The sequence below is a fragment of the Melospiza melodia genome, chromosome 2, assembly GCF_035770615.1.
Source record: "Melospiza melodia melodia isolate bMelMel2 chromosome 2, bMelMel2.pri, whole genome shotgun sequence".
Taxonomy (NCBI): domain Eukaryota; kingdom Metazoa; phylum Chordata; class Aves; order Passeriformes; family Passerellidae; genus Melospiza; species Melospiza melodia.
The window spans coordinates 72,548,474-72,569,556 of NC_086195.1; the positions used below are offsets into that span (position 1 = coordinate 72,548,474).

A 21,083-nucleotide genomic window follows, 5' to 3' on the forward strand; every position below is an offset into this window, starting at 1 on the left:
TTTTAAAAAGTAATGGCAAGAGCCATCTCTCTAAATACTGCCCCTTAAAACAAGTGACAAACTTTCTGATTTTTTTTTTTTTTTCAGAAAAAGTTGGAGAGCAGCCACTGTATTTTTCAACAATCACTTTTTCAATTTCTTTGTTTCTTTCTTCTTGCGAGCAGTTGTGGGCTTTTACAGTTTGTCCAAGTTTTCAGAGACTGTTTCATCAGAGGGCCACTGAGAGGCAGATTTTGGGGAGCTGGCTTTCAGGAGGGGGGCTGCTCTGCAGTGCCTGGCAGCCAGACCCGTGTAGGGATCTCTAGGTGGTTCAGACAACTCTGGTGCGTTGCTCCAGAAGCAGCTCCGTGTCAGCCTGTGACACAGCGGGAAGTGCCAGCACCCTGCAGATTCCTGCCCCACCAAAAGAAAAATGTTCATTGCTAAATCTGGATTTTGTTCTCAAATCTCAAACTTGTTGAGAATCTCAATCAAAATATTTTCTCCTTCCAATTCCATCATGATCGCTTTCTGTTGCTGTGTGTCACAGCTCTCTTGAAGAGATATGGCATGCAAAACCAATAATCCAGTTCCTAGCCTCAAGGTTTTGTTTTCTTTCTTTCTTCCTGACTAGGTTAGTAAGATCTAGCTAGTTTTCAAGTGATTGTTCTGTTTAATTGTGTTTTTATTTAAAGGTACCTGGCTACACTCATATGTCTTGTTTGGGGTAGAGTGAAAAGCTACAGTCTCTTTGTAAAGTCCTTACTGGACTATCATGATTTTGATTTGGCATCTCATAATCATAGGTCCATATAATGGTTAGGCTTGGGAGAGATCTTTAAATATCATCTAGTCCAACTTGACAGTGTTTTTCCCTAATCTCCATTTTATGTCATGTGTTTTATATTGAGGTGTCAGCAGTGAAGAAGCTTTTGTATATGCATCTCTATTTTCAATCTCCCTTCGTTTGCTGATCTATAAAGGTCTGGACCATATGAGCTGCCCTGCCTCCCCACACAGAGTGTCTGAGGGAGATATATTTTTTTCCTCTGAGAGTAACAGCTTTCTGCTGTCCTTATACCTACATACCTATTTATGGCCCTGGAAACAGTAGTTGTAAATCTCATGGACTTCTTTCCTACTATGAACCGTATCCAAATAGTTTATACAAGCCTCTGCAGGCTGTCAGAAGGAGTATGTGCAGTATCCCAAAGACAGAGCAGACCAGAGGCAGCCACCAGCAGCAGCTGGGACTAGTGGACGTGAGTTTGCAGGAAAACAACCCTGGAAGAGAGTTCATGGTGGGAACTGAGCCTTGTGTGGCAAAGGTGGAATATGTTTTTAAGCTGCAGGTACATCATCTTCACATCAGTGCTGCAGCTCAAAAAGTGTTTATTTTGTTGCTGTGTTTCGCCTGATACTGTAAAAAAGCTGAGGTTTGGATTGCTCTAGGGTTTTGTACAAAGACTGTCTCATCTCAAATTGTTGTGTTATTATTATTATGCATTATTAGCATTATTATTTGCATTATGGTAAGGACAGAAAGCCCAGTCAAATCACTGCTCAAGCCCCACTGTGTGCAGCTGGAATGTGCCCCATGGCAGGCTGTGGTCCTGCTCCCCATCCTCAGCAGCCTCTGGGTGTATGAGAAGAGCTCTTGCCCCTAAGGATCAGAGGTGCAGCTTGGTAAAAAGCTGTCAGCTTGGAGGGGATCTAGATTTACTTGTGGTGAAGGGAGAGCTGGGGAAAGACCAGCAGTGACAGGAGTGGGACTCATCAATTCTGGGTTTTTGCTGCTGACATTAAACATTGAAAGAACTTTCAAGCTAGAACTCTTTGGACAGGGGTCAAAGTAGATTTATGAATAATACATAAGGGGAAAAAAAGAAAGGTGGATAAGCAAGAAATAGTATCATTGAATGTGTTCCATAAGGAAGCCCCCATGAAAATAACTGGCTCCTTTTGAAACTGCCCCAAAGCACCCCTGTTTTACAGTGAGTAAGAAGCAGGACCCGGGGGGATTTGAGATACACAAAGCGTGAAAACTGGATAGCAGCCTTTGTTTCCCTGGAGGCAGACCACCAAGGGACAAGCTCAAGTCCTTTGTAAGGTGGCTCCCAGGAATTCACTTTTGACAGATCTCACATGGCGGCCAATTATTCCTCCCCCCTCCTCCTACATTTTCCTCCACCCACGTTTCATCCTCATTGGGAAAGGGAGAGTCCAACAGACCCTTTGCACCCTTTATTTGGGAAGAAAAATGATGCTCAGCCCCTGCTCGCAGGTGGAAGCATTTGCTGATGAACTGATACTTGGCAAAAATTGGTGTTGTATGGAAAAAATCCCCAGCACCTGCTAGCAAAACAAAGTTATTCATAACATACGGCTGGGTGGCTAAATCTTCACTTCCTAGGGACGGCCTGAATTACACTTGCTACACGCTGAGCGGCCTGTCTGCTGTGTGGAATGACATGCAGGCAGCAGGAGGATTTGCAGCTCTGAGAAAGGTTAGGATTTATAGGGCTGTCTCTTGCAAGGGCTTACTCTGCAGAAATGATCATTTTGTCTTCACCTTCTCTTCTGGGGATAAACACATCATGATATAATCATATATATGGAAAAGCAGATCTTCGTGCTCATCGGGGAGCAGGTAGCTCCATGAATATATCTCCTGTTGTAAATCTGTCAGTGTCACTAAGGTTTTTTTTGCCTCCTGCCTAGACTGGAACACAAATCTTTAATTCATTTCTGTATGGCACATGTTCCAAATTCCTATTCTCTATTCTGACTTCTTTTCCTGGCCAGTAAATGGTTAGCCTTTCCTAACTGGGTGAATTACTATGGAGTGCAAGGAAGTTGTCTGGCTAGGGGAAGTGTTGTTCAAACATGCTTTTTTCCATTACTCACTATTAATTTGACAACATGTGAATGATACTGCCTGTGTAATGAGAGGAGAGTTAAAAAATCCATGTCTCTCTAGTCTGTATTTCAGCTTTGCAGGTAGAATGACACCTTCATCTTTAAACTCCTCGATTGGTATCTTCCAAATGCCTAATTAATAATACCCATGAGTTCAGAAGAGTTTTCAATGGTTCTGTGCTATGGAAGATACTTCTTCCAAGAGGGCACTGACCTACATGGACTCTCACCTCCTGGTTGCAGTATTGACAGTGGATCTGTTGACAGTTCTTTTTCTTTCACTGATGCAGCTTGATGCAAGCCTTTCGTAGGTGACAACTACAAACCTACCCCAATGCTTTGCAATCTTCCTTGTATTCTTTTTGCAGCTCCTAATGGCCTGGTCATATAGAAGGTTTTGTGTGGTCAAATTGCTGTTGTGGATAGAAAAGAACACTGAGAAGGGGTTTCATGCCTTGTGTTTTGATGGTTAGACCATGAGAATAAATTAGCTGATGTTGATGTTTTAATGGCAGGAGTTACCTTGAAAGATTAAGGCCACTTCCAAAGAAATCAAGAGCTTCTGTTCTGGAGCACATACATGACTTCTCTATATAGTACTTAGACTTCATGTGCATGTGATGTTACTGTTCTTCTGCTTCCCAAAAATACCTTTACATTTTCAAACACACCGTTTTTGCTGTAAAGCTGCCTAGAGAATTGTGTCAACTCTCTCAAGGAAGCAACAGTAATTCCAAATGGTAGTATTTGTTCATACCATGAGGTCTCCAGTCCTGTCCTGTGTGAAGAGATGTGTTCTTTCCCAGCTTCACCAAGAGAAATGCAAATTAAGATGAAAATATTTCAGTCAAGGTTTCTTGGCCCCCTTTTTTTTTTTCCACCATACACATAGGTGCGTAAATACATCGACTCTCAGAAATTTATCTGAAGTCAAGAAACTTTTTTACTTCTGATACCCCAGAGGACCTATAGCCCAGAGTACCCACATATGAGCTCCACTGGGTTCTTCACCCTTCATTGAAGCTGGAAGTTAAAGCACAAATGAGTTTCTTCTGTCTTCAAAGGACCTGTAAAAAAGTCTTTTATGGTTATTTTGTATTAGCTAGTTACATTGCCTGAATTAATTTGCCTAATGGCCAACTGGAAACATGCTCTCAGAGTGTAACTGGGCTTGGAGGCAAAGTAGGGAGAGAGGAGGAGGCACTTTTGTTATCCCTTCTGTCGCCTACTAAAAGCTTATTCCTCCTGTTTGCTGAAGAAATTTGCCTGCTATATTCCTTATATCTATAAAAGACCTTTTGGCTCTTGTTTACCCAAGAGATATATGCACTGTTTTCTTTCCTGAGTATTTTATGATGTGGAGGTCTTTGGAATTAGAAAAATTAGCCTAGGGAGAAGGAGTCAAACCAGGGAACAGATAGCACTTCTTTCATATCTACACACTGAGTTAGAACCACATTTTTGGTGTGCAGGAATCCTGGAAGTTCGTGGGACTTCAGCCTTCCTTCTCTGTCTGGTGAGGTGTTATGTTTGGATGCAGCCCAGACTGGAGGTTGCCAGAGCCAAGATGAGATAAGGGAATGATGATCATACCTCTCTCAATTCCTCTAAGGAGTACCAGCCACCTACAGGTCCTTGCAGCTATTCTGCAAGATTTGGTTCATATAGTTAGCCAGCTTTGTTCAAGGAGCAAAGGAAAATGACACAAATGATTAATTGAATTTAAAATCATAGAGCTCTCCATGATATTCAAATTTATTTTAAAGAGTATTAAAATCAAGACACACTGTTCTATTTTTCCATTTTTTCCTTCCCACTTCAAGGCCAGAGAATTTTATGAGTGGTAGAGTGGGAAGATTCTGGACTCCTATGTTGTGTTTTTGTTCACTTTGTTGGGTAGTTAGATGGGATTTGTTTACTTTAAGTCTCTGCTATTGTAGAGCAATTTTCTTTTCTCAGAAAGCTTTTACCTTTTTCCTTTTTCCCTGTTCCCTTTTTATTTAATTTCCTTTGTGTTTTTCCCCTTTTTTTTCCCCCTTCATACTAACCATGCTGAGCAGTACTAGGGAATTTTTATTTTAGTAGCTCCTGCCCAAACATTTTAAAATCAAGCAAAAATAGTCACAACCTTTCTCTTCACTTTAAACATAACATTTTTTGACAAGAAGTGCCTTTAAAGAAATGCCTCCTAATTTACTGCCGGTTGCTTTGTACTTTGTTTCTGTAACCTATCTCGTTACATTTCCTGTGTGTTAAGTATGTATGTGTTATGAACTCTTAAAAACAAATATCCCAGAAGAAAGGAATTCAGTAAATGAATAAAACATTCTTGGGTTGCCCAAGTGGCAGCTTAATAGCTCATCCATTGGGACTTTCATATAATATAATAGTGATAGCCATATAAATATATGGATAGATGAATAACTTCAATGGGGAGCTTGTTACAACTCTGCATACCACATTTGAGATGAAATCAAACCCTGAAAGTGCTGCCTGATGTGAAAGTCCAGTTTTTCTAGTGCCAACCATTAAATTCTACCTAAAAATGCATAATCTGTGTCTGTGTATACATATGTACACATAGCTAAAATGTGCTTTCAATAGCACACATATACATCTGCTGCTTCTAGGTGGAATTCAGTGTTTCAGGACTGGTATTGATTGCACTGAACCTCTAAAACTTGGTGGACTATTGGCATGACTGAGCTTGCAGCAGTGTGTTTGAGATAAGGTCTTAGCCCCAGCTTTCTTTAAAAATTATAAGATAAATGGAATAGGAGTGTAAGGTTGTTGTGTTTTATTACCTAGGATATACACAACTTTTTCATTTCCCCTAATTGCAGAGATTTGTGAGTATCTCTTTTGATGCCTGTCTGCCGCAGCAGTCTGTGACATTGGGTAGGGCTGAAAGTAAAGTTTCAAATAGTTTGGTTTTTTTTTTAACAATTATATTCTCAGGGAAACTGATTTCCAGTTATGCTGGACTTGCAAACGTGTTGTTGATGGCCCTGAAAGGTAGAGAGAAACCTGCTCATGCTGAACTATGGCATGGACAGGAGAAACTAAACCACCAAATGAGACAAATAGGATAAGACAATTCATTTCCTTACTTCAGAGAATTTGGAAAATGAATTTCTAGGAAGTTGCTGAACTGTGGTGAAAGAAGTCTAGATGCTCATATGAAATGTAACATCAGTGTCTTTTGTAAGCCAGCAAAAATTCTCTCTCTTAGCAGGGGGAGAGGGTATTGTGGTGTAGACAAAGGATGCTGAAGTGCTCTTCATGAAAGGCAGCAATGCAGTGATTGTCTGTTGATTGTTTTAATAATACACATCACAGAAAAGCTCCAACCCTTTATTTTCCCATGAGAGCTGTCTCGTTAGAATTTCCCATTTTCATTGGCTGAATTTCCTCAGCAGTTTATTGTATGTTGTGTAAATACATATATATATATATAAATACAACTAGCATCATCTCCCACACTAGTCTGAGGCAACAGCTTTTAGTTTCAGTACTCAAAAGTGGTCCCATAAAGCCCCATGAAATAAGGGACTTTGATATTTTCATACTGGTGGATTAAATTGATGAATGCTTGTTGTGCTGAAGAAGAAGATGCCACTGCTGGTCTTTCAGCTGTATAAAATGGTAACAACAATAAAATAATCTTGCCTATATGAAATAGACAAATTCCATCCTGGGACTTCTGGAAGTCAACCTGTTCCCTCATGTACCCTAAGCATTTTGGAGAATTGTGCTTATTTCATGTATGAACTGTATGGAACAAGATGTTGATCATAGGACTCACATGCTATGTGCATAGGAATTGAGTGGGCATATTCAGAAAAGGAACTGCCACAAATGAAATGCGCTGGCTACTGGGGGGAATGCAGGTCCAGAAGGTGATAATAATCTTACATTTTTATTCTCTTTTTAACAAGTTTTTTTTTTTTTTTTTTTTTAATAATTGAAAAGAAAATAAGAAGGAAACAGAGGCAGGGGGAGAACTGCATGTGAAAATAAGTGATTGCAAGATGAGTGCTTTGACAAACACTTGGGAGAATTGACCAAATTGATCAGCATGTTAAACAATGGGATATAGACTGTGGGATCAGGAAGTGAAGTGTTGTGTGTGGACATTGCAACATCAGTATGATAAATTGTTTGTTGTTAGTACTGAAACTGCAGTAGTTCCTCCGTTACATTGGAGGTGACAAATAATATGAATTCATATTCCAAAACTTGCATGCAATTTATAAATCCCCTTGGTGAAGCTGAAATCTTGTTGGAAGTTTAAATTAACCTGTGTCATTGACAATATTTCCTATCCTTTTCCTCCTTGTGTTCTACCTTGGAGAAAACTACATTTTCAAGTAGCTTTTAAATGACAATAATATCAACCTGTGTGTGCAGGGGGTCTTTCAATCCTTGCCTTTTGAAATCGATTTTTATGATTTTCACTAGTAGCAGTGCATGTACTTTGTAACAAAGATACTTATTCCCATTGCCTTATGATAGCACCTGCCTAGTTTCCTCAGGCTCCTTTCCTCTGCTTTCAAGGACGAAGCGATAGATAAGCAGGACTTGGCTCCCACCTTCTGCAGTAGCCTCCAGCAACCTTCAGCCAGTGCCTCCACTTACTCTGTCTCTGCTTAACCTCACAATTTAGATTCTTGAGGTGAGGCACTGGGCCTTTTCTGAAGGTATTTGTATTTAAAGTAATGACTGCATAATGACCTTCTTATTCTACTTGTTCTTGATGGCTCAAATTTCATCATTCTTAACTGATCATAAAAAAAAAGTAGCATTTGACTGTGACAGTAATACATACGTATGAAAATCCTGTCTCTCTTCCGAATGTTGGGACTGAAAATGAATTTTCCAATATGCTCTGAAAAGAAACAAGTTTAGGCTTTGTTTGAGCTGTGGTAAATAAGAAAAAATAATTTCTGTATGTGGTTCATCATTTGATATAAATTTATACAAATACGCATAGTGGTTTTTAATTTTTTTTTCTATGATTATTATTCTGGACTGTATGCATGTGTAAATGGATGTGGTAGGGTCTTTTAAAAATGTGTGCATACATACATGTATGTAGTTATATATAAATGTGTGTGTGTGGACTTGCATATATACTACTCAGACAGATGTGAAAATACCCAGAGCTGGTGTGATTATATGTCTGTGTGTGTATAGTGTTCTCTCTTTCTGTTTTGTTAAAGATGTGGTGAATTGATATTACATAGATTTTACTTTCAATTAGAAATTTAGTAAGTAATTTTGACATGCCACTTCACAGTGCAGTTTTTGTTGAATCTCTTGTTCAACTATTTCCTGTGTTTCCTCTCTGTCACAGGGTGAAAGAATGATGTGATGGACGTGAATATGGGCCGCTGGTCAGGCTCACGGCTACCTCCGTCATGCCTTGCCCTTGTGATTGTCAAGTTCCTGGCCTTGGTTTGCCAGGTGGCTCAGGGGACTGCCCCGCCTGGCTTTCACTTCACACATTCCACTTACAATGCCACAGTGTACGAGAATTCTGCAGCCAGGACCTATGTCAACAGTCAGACGAGGATGGGCATTACCATGGCTGACCTTTCCTGGGATATCAAGTACAAAATAGTGTCTGGTGATGATGAGGGCTTTTTTAAAGCAGAGGAAGTCATCATTGCTGACTTCTGCTTCCTCAGAATAAGGACTAAAGGTGGGAATTCTGCGATATTGAACAGAGAAATCCAGGACAACTATTTATTGATGGTAAAAGGGTCTGTCAGGGGAGAGGACTTGGAAACATGGACAAAAGTGAACATCCAGGTTTTGGATATGAATGACCTAAGACCTTTGTTTTCACCAACCACGTACTCTGTCACAATAGCAGAAAGCACTCCCTTAAGGACTAGCATTGCACAGGTGACCGCAACAGATGCGGATATTGGGTCCAACGGTGAATTTTATTATTACTTTAAAGGTAAAGTTGATCTCTTCTCAGTTCATCCTACGAGTGGTGTTATCTCCTTAAGTGGCCGGTTAAATTATGATGAGAAAAACAGATACGACCTTGAGATTCTGGCAGTGGACCGTGGGATGAAGCTGTATGGAAACAATGGTGTAAGCAGCACTGCCAAGCTTTATGTTCACATTGAACGTATAAACGAACATGCCCCAACAATAAGTGTAGTAACCCACATTCCCTCCCCATCAGACAAGGAACCTACCTATGCAGTTGTTAATGTTGATGACCTAGATGAAGGAGCCAATGGAGAAATTGATTCTGTTTCTATTGTTGCTGGAGATCCTCTAGAGCAATTCTTTCTGACTAAAGAAGGGAAATGGATGAATGAGTACAAAATCAAGGAAAGAAAGCCTATTGACTGGGACAGCTTCCCTTATGGTTACAACCTCACTCTCCAAGCTAAGGACAAAGGATCTCCTCAGAAATTTTCTGCGGTCAAACTGGTCCACATTGCTAGTCCCAAGAAAGAAAGTATCCCCCTGAAGTTTGAAAAGGAAGCATATGATATTTACATCAGTGAATTTTCACCTCCTGGTGTGGTGGTTGCAGTAGTTAAGCTGATGCCTGAGCCACAGGGTGTGGAATACAGACTATCTCCAAGTGAGGACGCTGAGTATTTTAAGATCAATCCCAACACAGGCCTTATTACTACTGCTCGTCCTTTGAGAATCATTGAGAAGGACCTCTATGAATTAGAAGTATATGCAAACAAAGGTGGTGATTTAAAAGCCCAGGTTACTGTCAGGTTAGAGGATGCCAACGATCACACTCCAGAGTTCCAGCAGCTCTCCTACAGCTCATTTGTCAATGAAAGTGTCCCAGTGGGGTCCAGCGTTTTGGCAGTGTCAGCAGTTGATGAAGACAGGGGAGAGAATGGATACATCACCTACAGTATTGCCAGTCTGAACTCACTGCCATTTACGATAAACCAGTTTACAGGTGTCATCAGCACATCTGAAGAACTGGATTTTGAGTCCTCACCAGAAAGTTACAGGTTCATTGTGAGAGCATCCGACTGGGGTTCTCCCTACCGCCACGAGAGTGAGGTGAATGTCACCATATACATTGGCAATGTCAATGACAACAAGCCCCTCTTTGAAAAAGTGGCCTGTCAGGGAGTGATTTCATCTGATTTTCCTGTTGGTGGTCACATCACTGCTGTTTCTGCAATAGACATAGATGAGTTAGAGCTTGTGAAGTACAAAATAATCTCTGGAAATGAACTTGGCCTTTTTTATTTAAGTCCAGACTCTGGTGTCCTGCAGCTTAAAAAATCTCTTGTTAACTCTGGCATAAAGAATAGCAATTTTGGCCTTAAGATAACGGCAACTGATGGAGAGAACTTTGCTGATGCTATGTTTGTTAATATTTCAGTAGTTCATGGGAAAGTGTCTTCAAAGACCTTTAGCTGTAGAGAAACTAGAGTTGCTCAGAAGCTAGCAGAAAAATTGCTCAAAAAGGCAAAAGCAAATGTGAAGCTGAATTTGGACGATGGTTTTCTTGATTTTTATTCGGTCAACAGGCAAGCACCTCATTTTGATAAATCCTTTCCTACTGACGTGAAGGTTTCAGAAGATCTGCCGGTTGGTGCCACCATCCTGAGGATAAAAGCCTATGATGCTGACTCAGGCTTTAATGGAAGAGTGCTTTATACAATTTCTGATGGTAATGTAGATAGTTGTTTCAACATTGACATGGAGATGGGGATACTTAGTGTTCTCATGCCCTTGGACCGTGAAAAAACGGAGCTCTATCTCCTTAATATTACAATTTATGATTTAGGTAATCCACAGAAATCGGCATGGAGACTGCTGACTGTCACTGTGGAGGATGCAAATGATAACAAGCCTGTTTTTCTACAGGACAGTTATTCGGTTAATATTTTAGAAAGTACAAGTCTTGGTACAGAGATTATCCAGGTAGAAGCCAGAGATAAAGACTTAGGATCTAATGGTGAAGTGACTTACTCAGTACTGACAGACACCCATCAATTTGCTATCAACAGTTCCACAGGAGTGGTGTATGTTTCAGATCAACTAGACCGGGAAGCAAAAGCAAACTACACCCTGAAGATTGAGGCTCGGGACAGAGCAGAGAGTGGCCATCAGCAGTTTTCCGTTGTGCCTCTGAAGGTTTTTTTGGATGACGTTAACGATTGCTCTCCAGCCTTTATCCCATCCAGCTACAACGTGAAGGTCCTTGAGGACCTGCCAGTTGGCACTGTCATAGCTTGGTTGGAAACTCACGATCCAGACCTGGGCCTGGGAGGCCAAGTGCGCTACTCGCTGGTGAACGATTACAACGGGCGCTTTGAGATCGACAAGGCCAGCGGCGCCATCCGCCTCAACAAGGAGCTCGACTACGAGAAGCAGCAGTTCTACAACCTGACCGTGCGTGCCAAGGACAAGGGGCGCCCGGTTTCTCTCTCTTCTCTTTCTTTTGTGGAAGTTGAAGTGGTGGATGTCAACGAAAATCTTTATACCCCTTATTTTCCTGACTTTGCTGTCATTGGATCTGTAAAGGAAAACTCCCGCATTGGTACAAGTGTTTTGCAAGTTGTTGCTCGAGATGAGGACTCTGGAAGAGATGGGGAGATCCAGTATTCCATCAGGGATGGCAGTGGACTGGGGAGATTCAGCATCGATGAAGAAACTGGTGAGTTTTGTTTCTAATTTCCCCTTCATAAAGGTATTTTTCAAAAGCAAAGCTGAGGCATAATTGTTTTCTACCCTTAATGAGAAATTCAGTTCTTCTTAACAGGCAAGATAAAATTATAAGTAAGGATTTTCCAGGCACAGCAAGGACATGATTTAATTACCTGGTTACATTCATCACTCTGTGGATGTGAAATTGTACACATTTCTTTTCAGCAGCTATGTGAGGGCTCCATTTAGAAGGCAGTGATAGTTACAGAATGACTCGCTTACAGTCACTGCATTATCTGTTGATCACTGTAAATTACTCAGGCCCCTCCACAACATCACAGTACTCATGACTTTAGATCCTGTGTTAAACCCAATGAAATAAGGGGCATGAAAGAAAGATTATTTTGTCCTAAAACCTATTTTTGGCCTTGTTCTTGTTGCTGGGAGTAATTTTTCATGGAAGTTATTCTGGAATGACACACCATCCTCTGTAATACTCTTTGTTGTATTTACCAGTGTTGGTGTGCTTACGTAAAAGGTAAAAATCCAGGGAAATGTTCATAGCTGTAAATGACCTGCGCTAGTTTTCCTTTGGTGCCAGTAGCATTATAAATATTGATGTTAGAAAGCATTGTTAATATAGGGAAGCTTCTTCAGATGCTGAACTTTATTACCATACCACCCTATTGGAAAATGTTCAAAATACTAAATATAAAAGTGTGTTTAGTAAAACACTTAAAAACGGGCTGTTTAAATGTCTGATGGTTGTTGGAAGTAATGGTGCAGCTGTGCACCACTAGAAGTAGTGAGGAAATTAGAAAATATTAGTCAACAGTTTCAGAAATTATATTAAATATGTTAGGGCTGTGGGTTTACTGTGGTTTGTATGTCTTCTTCTGAAGCTTTTAATTGAGAATGTGGTATTAAACATAAGATTAAAATGTATGTTTTGGCAGATTCAAAGTGTTTAATCAAATGTCAACTTTCTAAACTGAACATTATGAAAAACAGACGACATCACAAGTGCTGTGACTCTCATAGTATAAGCAGAGAAAAATATTTTTATTCTATTTTTGCTACAGCCTTGCTGCTGCAGCTGTACACAGATGATTGCAGTCAAAACCTTACGTCCAGAAACATCAGACTTGAGTGTCAGAAGTCAAGAGGGCAACTAGTGTAATTTCCAGGAATGTTAGAAACTTACATATCCTACAGTGCTGATAGTAGCAGAAGGCATTCAGGCAACATTATTTAGACATTTGGACATGTGTTTAAATATTAAGCTCATGCATTTTAAAATGTCATCCTGCCTATTTATTGAGTTGTATCAACTTAATCTCAATGGGCTCTTTATAAAGTAGGGGGAGGTTGGTGCCAATGCTGCACTATTGATACAGAAATCTCAGCATTCGAGATTTATTGAACTTAAAGGAGCTGGTATGGAAAGTAACTCACTGCGTGTCACTCATAAATAAAAATAAGCACTTTTTTACCCTGTGCCTACCCTAGTAGAGGTGATGGCTTAGAATAAGTTAGGTCCCTTGTTCGGTAAAGCATAAATCATGTTTTAATCGGAATGGAAATTGTACTCAGTGTTCCAAATATACTTTCTTTCTAAAATCGAAATATATTTTGTGGAGGCAAAAACGCCCCAAATCTCCCAAGATGCAAAGATTTTTCTGCCTTTCACTCTTTCATAAGTGTTATGTGAAAATGAGCCAACTTGTGCCATTTCACTTAATCATTCCAGAAGATAATCCAGAAGATAATATAGCAGATCAAGAGGTTTTGGATTCTTGTTTCTGATTTCCCCAAATGTTCAATGCCGTGTAAGCCTTATTGAAAGCAATTTGGAGAACACTTTGGGTGCTGAGCTGCAGCCAGGGTGATGTGGAGGGCAGGGCTTCAGGGTTACTCCAGGTCATGCTGTTGTAAGCTGAATGCAGGATTTGACCTTCTGTGTCAAATAAAATGCAACATTAATACTCTGCTATTGAACTGGTGGCAACTTAAATGCTGCTGAATGATGAATCAGCTTTCTAGCTGTAGAAAAGGGCTTAAGTCACATATTGAATTAATTTATATAGAGATAGCTGTTTATTTACTTTAGTGTAGTTCATTTGTCACTTTTAAACTGACCAACTCTATTGGCTTATGTACCGATTCTCCTGAAATTTGTGAAGGTAAGCAGGAGTGTGAAGTACAACAAATCAATATTTTTGGCTGCTGCCTTAATGAAAAGATGACTGCAGCATCCATTATAATCATTAGGATATAAACTGGGCCAAATTCATCCTGATATATGAGCAGGCTGGACTACAAGCAAGTCCGTGCTTTCAGCAAAATTCTGCTCAAATGCATTGTTTTTATTTTTCTGAAATACTACATCATGTTAGTGGTGTTTCCCTGTGTGTTGAGTGAGATGTGCTTTTGCTTCCTGAGGCACATGGATACTGAGGAGTTGAAATGAGGAGAAGCAGGCCTTCATGATGGATGCACACTGCACCATGCAGCTGTGCATTTGTTCTCATGGTGTCTCATCCACTACAGATGTAAATAAGTGCACAATGGTGCATCTGGAAAAAACGAGGCTCTGGGGAGATCTTCTCACTCTCCACAACTGCCTGAAAGGAGCTTGTAGTGAGGCGGGGTCAGTCTGTTCTCCAAGTAACAAGTGTCAGGACAAGAAGAAATGGCCAGGAGAGGTTTAGATTGGCTGTTAGGGAAAATTTATTCATTGAAAGAGTTGTGAGCCATTGGAACAGGCTGCCCAGGAATGTGGTGGAAATCACTGTTTCTGAAAGTGCTCGAAAAACGTGTGGATGTTGTACTCATGGCTATGGCTTAGTGATCAGCTTTGCAGTGCTGGGTTAATGGCTGGACTCAGTGATCTTTCAGTTGAGAGTTAAATGATTCTATGATCTATCTCCAGCAGGCTTGATCTAGTTTTTGGCTTTTCACAAGAGGCTTTTCTCCATTCAGGTCAGAACAGTGGATTGCAGTCAGGGAGCTTGGGAGTCTTCTCTGTATTGGTCCTTGCGGATCCTTCTGCACAGTGTAAATGTGCAAATCTGGGTGCTGTTGTAGCTTGGTATTAAACAGTTGTACCATGGGGGTGAGCCTGCAAGTCCCTTCCTGTAGTGCTGCTCTTTGCCTCATGTCTTATAGAATTGGTAGATTGAAGAGTATTGTTGTTGCAGCATTCACTGCTAAATATGCCAGCTCATACACAGTGGTAACCAGAAGCATAGCAAGTATTTGCCAGATAGAAGTGTGAATCACTTCCAGATTTGCTTTAGTGGATTTACTTTCCATTTCCAGGAGTCAGAGCCAATACAAATCTGTAAATAAATAGAAAGTCTCCTGAAGTAGATTGCTGCAGCTCCTGACCTTTCAACTCCATCTGTGGTTTCCCACTACCTTAGACAGAAAATGAAATTTCTCATGGGTTTAGAAGTCAGTCATGATTTATAACTAAAAAATCTGGTTTCAGACTTTTCTAGAGGTTAAAAAAATGGAGGAACTTTTTTTTATTTATTGACTGTTGATATAAATGTCAGAAACATGCCATTTAAAAACCTTGCGCTGAGGAACATGTAATGTGATCCTTCTGTCTCCTGTTAAAAACTGCCTTTTTTTTCTTTTTCCCGTCATGTTCATTTTTTTGGGATCCAGATATTTAATCTGTTATAAAATATGGTTGTCTACAATGAAAACTAGTCACTGCAAGCTTCTTCAAGTCAACAGAAGGAAACAAGTCACTGAGAAACATGATTCATTTCACCCTAACATAAAAATATGAAATAAGTTGGTTGAATCATGCTCTAAAAATGTGTGAAGGTCCTTGTGAGAGTAGCTCAGGTAGACGTCTACACTGAGTGTCTTGCTTTGGTCAGATGTAGCCCATCCCTGTTAACTGTCAACAAGAGGATTTACTGTCAGCCTCACTACTAGGTAATTTGTTATGACTCCTCTCTACCAAATTCATGGTCTTAATCTAGTTCCTGGGAATTATCTTTCATTCAGAAACCCACACATATGTGCTTGTCTAGAAAAAAAAATTGGAAGAAAAAAATTTAATTGTGTAGATATGAGAGTAATGTAAATAATAGTTTATAATAATTTTCTGACAACACAGTGTTAAAGCATCCGACCCTCTTTTCTAGCTACAGAAAATTGATCAATCTCTTATATTTGGGTCTTGCAGAAGTGACTAGTAACCTTCTCCTTGTGCAACTCTCATGCTAAAGAGAAGCTGGAACCATTTTCTCATCTTTAGTACTCCTTCCTGCCTGGTGTGCATCTCCACTCTCTTTGCCAGTCTGCTAATTGCAGTTTCTTAAAAGAAAGTTCTGAAAAATGCACTCTTGTATCTCCATTTTGTTGTGACACAAATGGGCAGAGATGTGGTAAAAAAATTTGTGAGATGAGAGTATGCTCTGAGTTTCCATCACAGTTTGCTCTGTTAGTTATGACTACTCTTGTGGAAATGGTCTCTGTCAGAGGTCCTGCACTGCCTTATTAAAAACCTGGATTTTATTAGCTTGGTATGTACACCCTCATAGTGCTGGTACCAGAGCAAAATGGTGTATTTGGGTTGTTTCAGGAGTTGGTTGTGGGTCCAACAAATGCATAAGGGTTAATGATATCACCCACCTTGGGAGACTGAATACCATCTGTCAGAACCTCCTTTCTGGTTGCAGTGGTGATCTGAACAACTAGTGGGAGTTCCTGACTTCTTGAAAGGTTGAATTAGATGAGATCAGGCCTAAGTGCTGGAATCCTCCTTCTTTTTTGATGATTTGTAGTTCAGCTAAACTGCATTTTTACTCCAGCTCCACTTTTTAGTCTGGCATCTGCTTCTACATGTTAATGTAACAGCCTGGCACACCAAGAGTTTCTGTATTTCCCCTTCACTACCCATGGACATATTGGTAATAGAAAATGATCAAAGTGAGTCCTAGAGGAGCAGAGAGATGGGACAAAATCAGCAGCTTCTGTAGGGTTTGTCAGAGTTGGTGGAGCAACATCCTGACATGTAAGGAATTGCTAACTTCACTGCACAGGTGGAGAAACCAAATCAAAAAAGTTTTTTACTTCTTCTCAGGAAAGCATAGAAACATCTTAAGTCCCACTGAAATTGAGCACAAAGATAAAACAGTGGTGTTAATTAAATACTTATGGGATCTTCAATGTTCTTGCAAAGCTCGTGAGCGTGGACTTAAAGAATGCCTTCAGAGAATGCTTTCTTTATTTCCTAGGGTTGTTCAGGAACCTGAGTCCTCTACCTTCATTAGAACTTTAAATTTAGGCGTTTGCTGACATGAATTTCTAACCCTGTAGAGGAGCTCTGATAAGAATGCAATCTGTAAATGACTGTTAACTTAATATCTTTAGGTGTTTCAGCCCTGAAATCCGTGTTAACGAGCCAGTCCTGTCTTTCACAATGTTGAAAGCTTAAAGGTACTGTTAAATGGAGGTAGAGTTCAGATTATTATGGACTCCATGGGTTTATTTATGGTGCTAAGGATAATGGTCTGATCTTTTATTTGGATACCTCAAAAGTGATAGAAATTCCTAACAAACTGTGGCTAGAGAAGGCAGTTGGTGCTGGAAAGCCCTTGTCATGGCTTCAAAGGACTCATAATGGAAACTAGAAACACCAGATGATATAGTTTACAATACACCAGACCTACCTGCACTGTTCTATTTATTTGGCAGAAAGAAATGAATTTTCTACTTCAGACTCCTTGCATCTTCTTGCTGTCTCTTAAAATAGTTTTCAGTTATTTTGTATGCAGGTTGAAGGATATTTTCATTTACTACAATTTGAGTGGTTTGATAAATATTTATGTGGGACCATTTCTGGTGTTTCCCCGAAACAAAGTCAAGTAAAATGAAAATCATTTGTGATACATGTTTTTCTCCCTCTCAGTTGTTTAATTTTATGGAGGCGTGTAGGAGCTAGTGGGTGGATCTGGGTGGACTCACTGGCAGAATTTAATTCACTGTAGAGTTTGGAGACACTAGTATTACAGATGTTATTCATCTTCCTGGCGAGTGGAGGCAAATTTCATTACCCAGAGACAGTATTTTGGAACCTCTTCATTATCCCAGGCTTCTAAACACAGTTTTCAAGGTAACTTGAGGCCGTACCACAGCAAAAGTGCCAGTAGGTGCTGGGAGGTGGCTTGGGAAAAGAGCTGCTCACAGAGCAGACATATGGGGCAGGCACTCGTGACAAGATCATCAGCCCTCAGCCTGTCCGTGGTGTCTCTGCTCTTTGGTGAGGAGTGTGTCAGATGGATCACAGAGCACAGCCCTGGCCAAAATCTGGTCTGTCAGCCTGTATCTGTGTCAGAGATTCCTGAGAGCAGCTATTTCTGAGCCTGTGGTACTGTGTTATTACTGTTCTGTGGGTTATCTCTGGCAGCTTTTAACAGTGGAAGTGTTCCTTCATATAAAATTTTTGCTTTTAGGACAAAAATCACTAACACTTTTCTTTTTCTTTAAAATTAGTTGTGGTAGAAAACCAATAATTTTTATACAGATTCTGTGTCTGTGTGTTTATAATTTCCCCATCATTTAATTAGTAAGGAACAAGGCTTGTCTTAGTTTCGCTGGAGCAAATTTTTTCTAACTTTTTTTACGTATATGAACCTTAAAACAATGCATCAGCCTATGAAAATATTTATTTTAAAAGGCTCTGAGTATGATTCTGACATACTTTCAAAGTTTCCAAAGTGAGGCCAGTCATTCAGAATTGTTTTATTCAAGCTGTTCAGCTCTCTAGGCTTTATACCCCATAAAACAGTTCACAACATACAATTTTTATAGCTAGCTGTAATTTGCATGCTTTCCCTTCTTTGGCAAATGTTTGGAGAATATCTTTATAATTCAGGATGCTCCTGGTGATAGGACATTTTTGTCTCAATCTCCGAGTAGTTTATTTATTAATAAAGAAATGTGTAGTCTGTATTTCCTCATGTCACCTTTATTACCCTTGAGAGATATTTCCAAGAGCATTTTGTATTATATCTTTTGTTAGTGTACAATCCCAGAAGTGACCTCTACATTAGCTCACGCATCATCATCCATTAAATTATACCCAGGTGCTCCTGCAGAAAGCTGATCTCCAAGGTGCCAGCAAAGGGACCAAGCCACACGGTAGTGGGTTTGATGGTGTTAGAGGGAAATTGACTTTCAGTGTCTGGTGTTCACTCTGAGCACACGAGCACCAGCTTTATCCTGGCATCACTTCAGACCATGATAGTTCAGAGGAAACTGGAGAAAAATCCACTTTAGCTGTTCCAAAGCACCAGTGGAAGCCAAGGGCCCTGAGAAGCCATGTCATTCACACAGAAATGGGAGCTTATGAGCATATGGAGGGCAATATCCTCTTCCAGGAGTATGCAGAGGAGGATGTTTGGACAATGTCTAAGATTACATGGGGCCATTTTGTTGCACTGCCTAATCCTTTTCTGTAACAAGAGAAATCTCCGCTGGCCAATAAAACTGAGGACATGTTTTGCTGTCTGACCTTGCAGCAGGTTGTGTGGCTTTTTAGGGAGCAGTGGCACTGGACAGAGTTAATCAGGAATTTGTAGAGCTGGTTTGGAGTGATAACACTGAGCTGATCACGTATCTCTTCCCCTGCTTTAATATGTAGGTAGGTAGGCTCAAGGATTTACCTTGGAAGCTGGATTAAAGGGTACTTTTTATAAAGCTGTTTGCAGTTCAAGGACTACAAGTAATGGTTAATCAGTCAGTTGCTTGGAAAGCTTTTCCAAGCTTTCATTGCTCTCATTGCTAAAAATTGTATCATATTATAAGGCTGTTTGACTAATTTCAGTGTTCAAGTCTTGGAACTTGTTAGGTGTTTGCCAACAAGGTAAAAATAAAATAAAATTAAAAAGCCCTTCCACTCTGAGATCTCATTGAATTAGCATATACATGTTTACCTGAAAATAGATGTTTGGAGATGAGCTTCTGTGGCTTGTGGAACAGATTATTTCAATCTGTAGTCTGCTGTTTAATGTAAACATCTTTATTGCATTTTATACACTTATGGTGTCTTATTAGCATTGAAGTGTTGCCAGTAAGAAATAACTGAGAGAAAACCCGAATGCACGTGGGGAGGGGGTTTCCATTGCAGTTGTTTTGCATTAGGTGTTTGCACTTGTACATCTCTGTGTATCTCAGAGTGAAGCTGTCTGCTGGCATTGACCTGGTCATTTTGTCCGCGGTGAACAATAGGGGTGGGTCCCTTCAGCTGTGGCAAGCAGTTTGTCCCAAGTGTTGCTGCAGTGTTCCATCAGAGCGGGAAGCGTGTGAAGGAGCAGGACTGTGCTTTGTCTCCTCCGTGCCGAGAGCTGTGGTACGCGCCAGTGCATCCCACCTAAATGGCTGGGAGTATCAGGACATGCTGTGGCACCTACCCACCCCTCTGCTGAGATAAATATGTGACCTTTTTGCTCTTAGGTGTCTCAGCTTTGCAGCTGTTACCCACTGGGGACAGCCTGGTTGCTGCAACCCTCCTTGACAGGGAGGCAGCCTAAAGCTACTTCTCTTAGGAAATGTTTTTCAATTACTTTGATGACAGTCTTGGAGTTGAGCAAATTGGGCTCACTGTACATGAGCAACAATTCTTCAAGGTGATGGACCAGAAAGGTGAGAGTAATCTCATTGTGTGTAGTTTCAACAGCTCTCTGCTTCCACTGTGATGGCAAGGTCTGCCTATCTTTCACAGCTGAAGCTTTTGGTTTTTCAGTTTTGCTAAAATATGCATAGCAAATGAATTTCTGATTTTAGATCTTGGCAGCCCATAATGAATTATTTGCATCCTTATTTTGGAATTTTTCATCTTCATTTGAAAATTTTACTGAGAATTTGTGTTCTGGAAATGTAACCTTATGCATATATCATTAAAAATGGCTTTGCTTCAGTGGTTCATTCTATAGGGTAAAGATTTGGCAAAAAGAAGGAAACAAACTGATACTGTGAATCAGTTAATTTTTTTTTTTGCCCAAAAACTTTATTTTTGCAAGAGAATAAGTATGGGATTTAATTAAATTTGCCAGAATACTTCACAGTCCCAGAACACCTTTCATCTAAAGTACAAAAATTATTTTCCACATTTTAATGAAGGAAGCTCTTTGATGTACAGTGCCTATGTAGTTTCCGTTTTACTGAAAGGTGTAGATAAGTTAATAATTTGAGATTTTTTTTTTGGGAGTGGGGGAATGACAATGCACAAATTCATTAAAAGCCATGGGAACCTCAGGTGTTTGGCACCTCTGTGATGAAGCTGTACTTAGCTACAGCAAATAGGGGTGGATGGGACAGATTCTTCTGCATCCCAGCATGTTGTTCCATGTGAGTCCATGCTTCTTACGCTTTACACAATCTTGGGGCTGGTTTTAAAAGGGATGGATTTTACCAACCTTTTTAAAAAGGGTTGGGTTTCTTTTTGAGATAGTTTGTAAGGATGAACTGGTTTGCTTTGCTTTGCTCTACTTCCACTGGAT

The 21,083-nt window shown here is 40.2% G+C and overlaps 1 protein-coding gene across 8 annotated transcripts in view; it reads left to right on the forward strand.

The window, feature by feature from the left end:
* Positions 1–21,083, forward strand: part of FAT3 (FAT atypical cadherin 3) — a 337,712-nt gene that overhangs the window by 12,329 nt on the left and 304,300 nt on the right. For all 8 annotated transcript variants that reach the window (XM_063148845.1, XM_063148837.1, XM_063148840.1 and 5 more), the window contains exon 2: positions 8,255–11,566. In XM_063148845.1, the coding sequence (XP_063004915.1) occupies positions 8,272–11,566 (3,295 nt within the window). In that variant the 5' untranslated portion in view covers positions 8,255–8,271. The remainder of the gene's footprint in view (positions 1–8,254; positions 11,567–21,083) is intronic.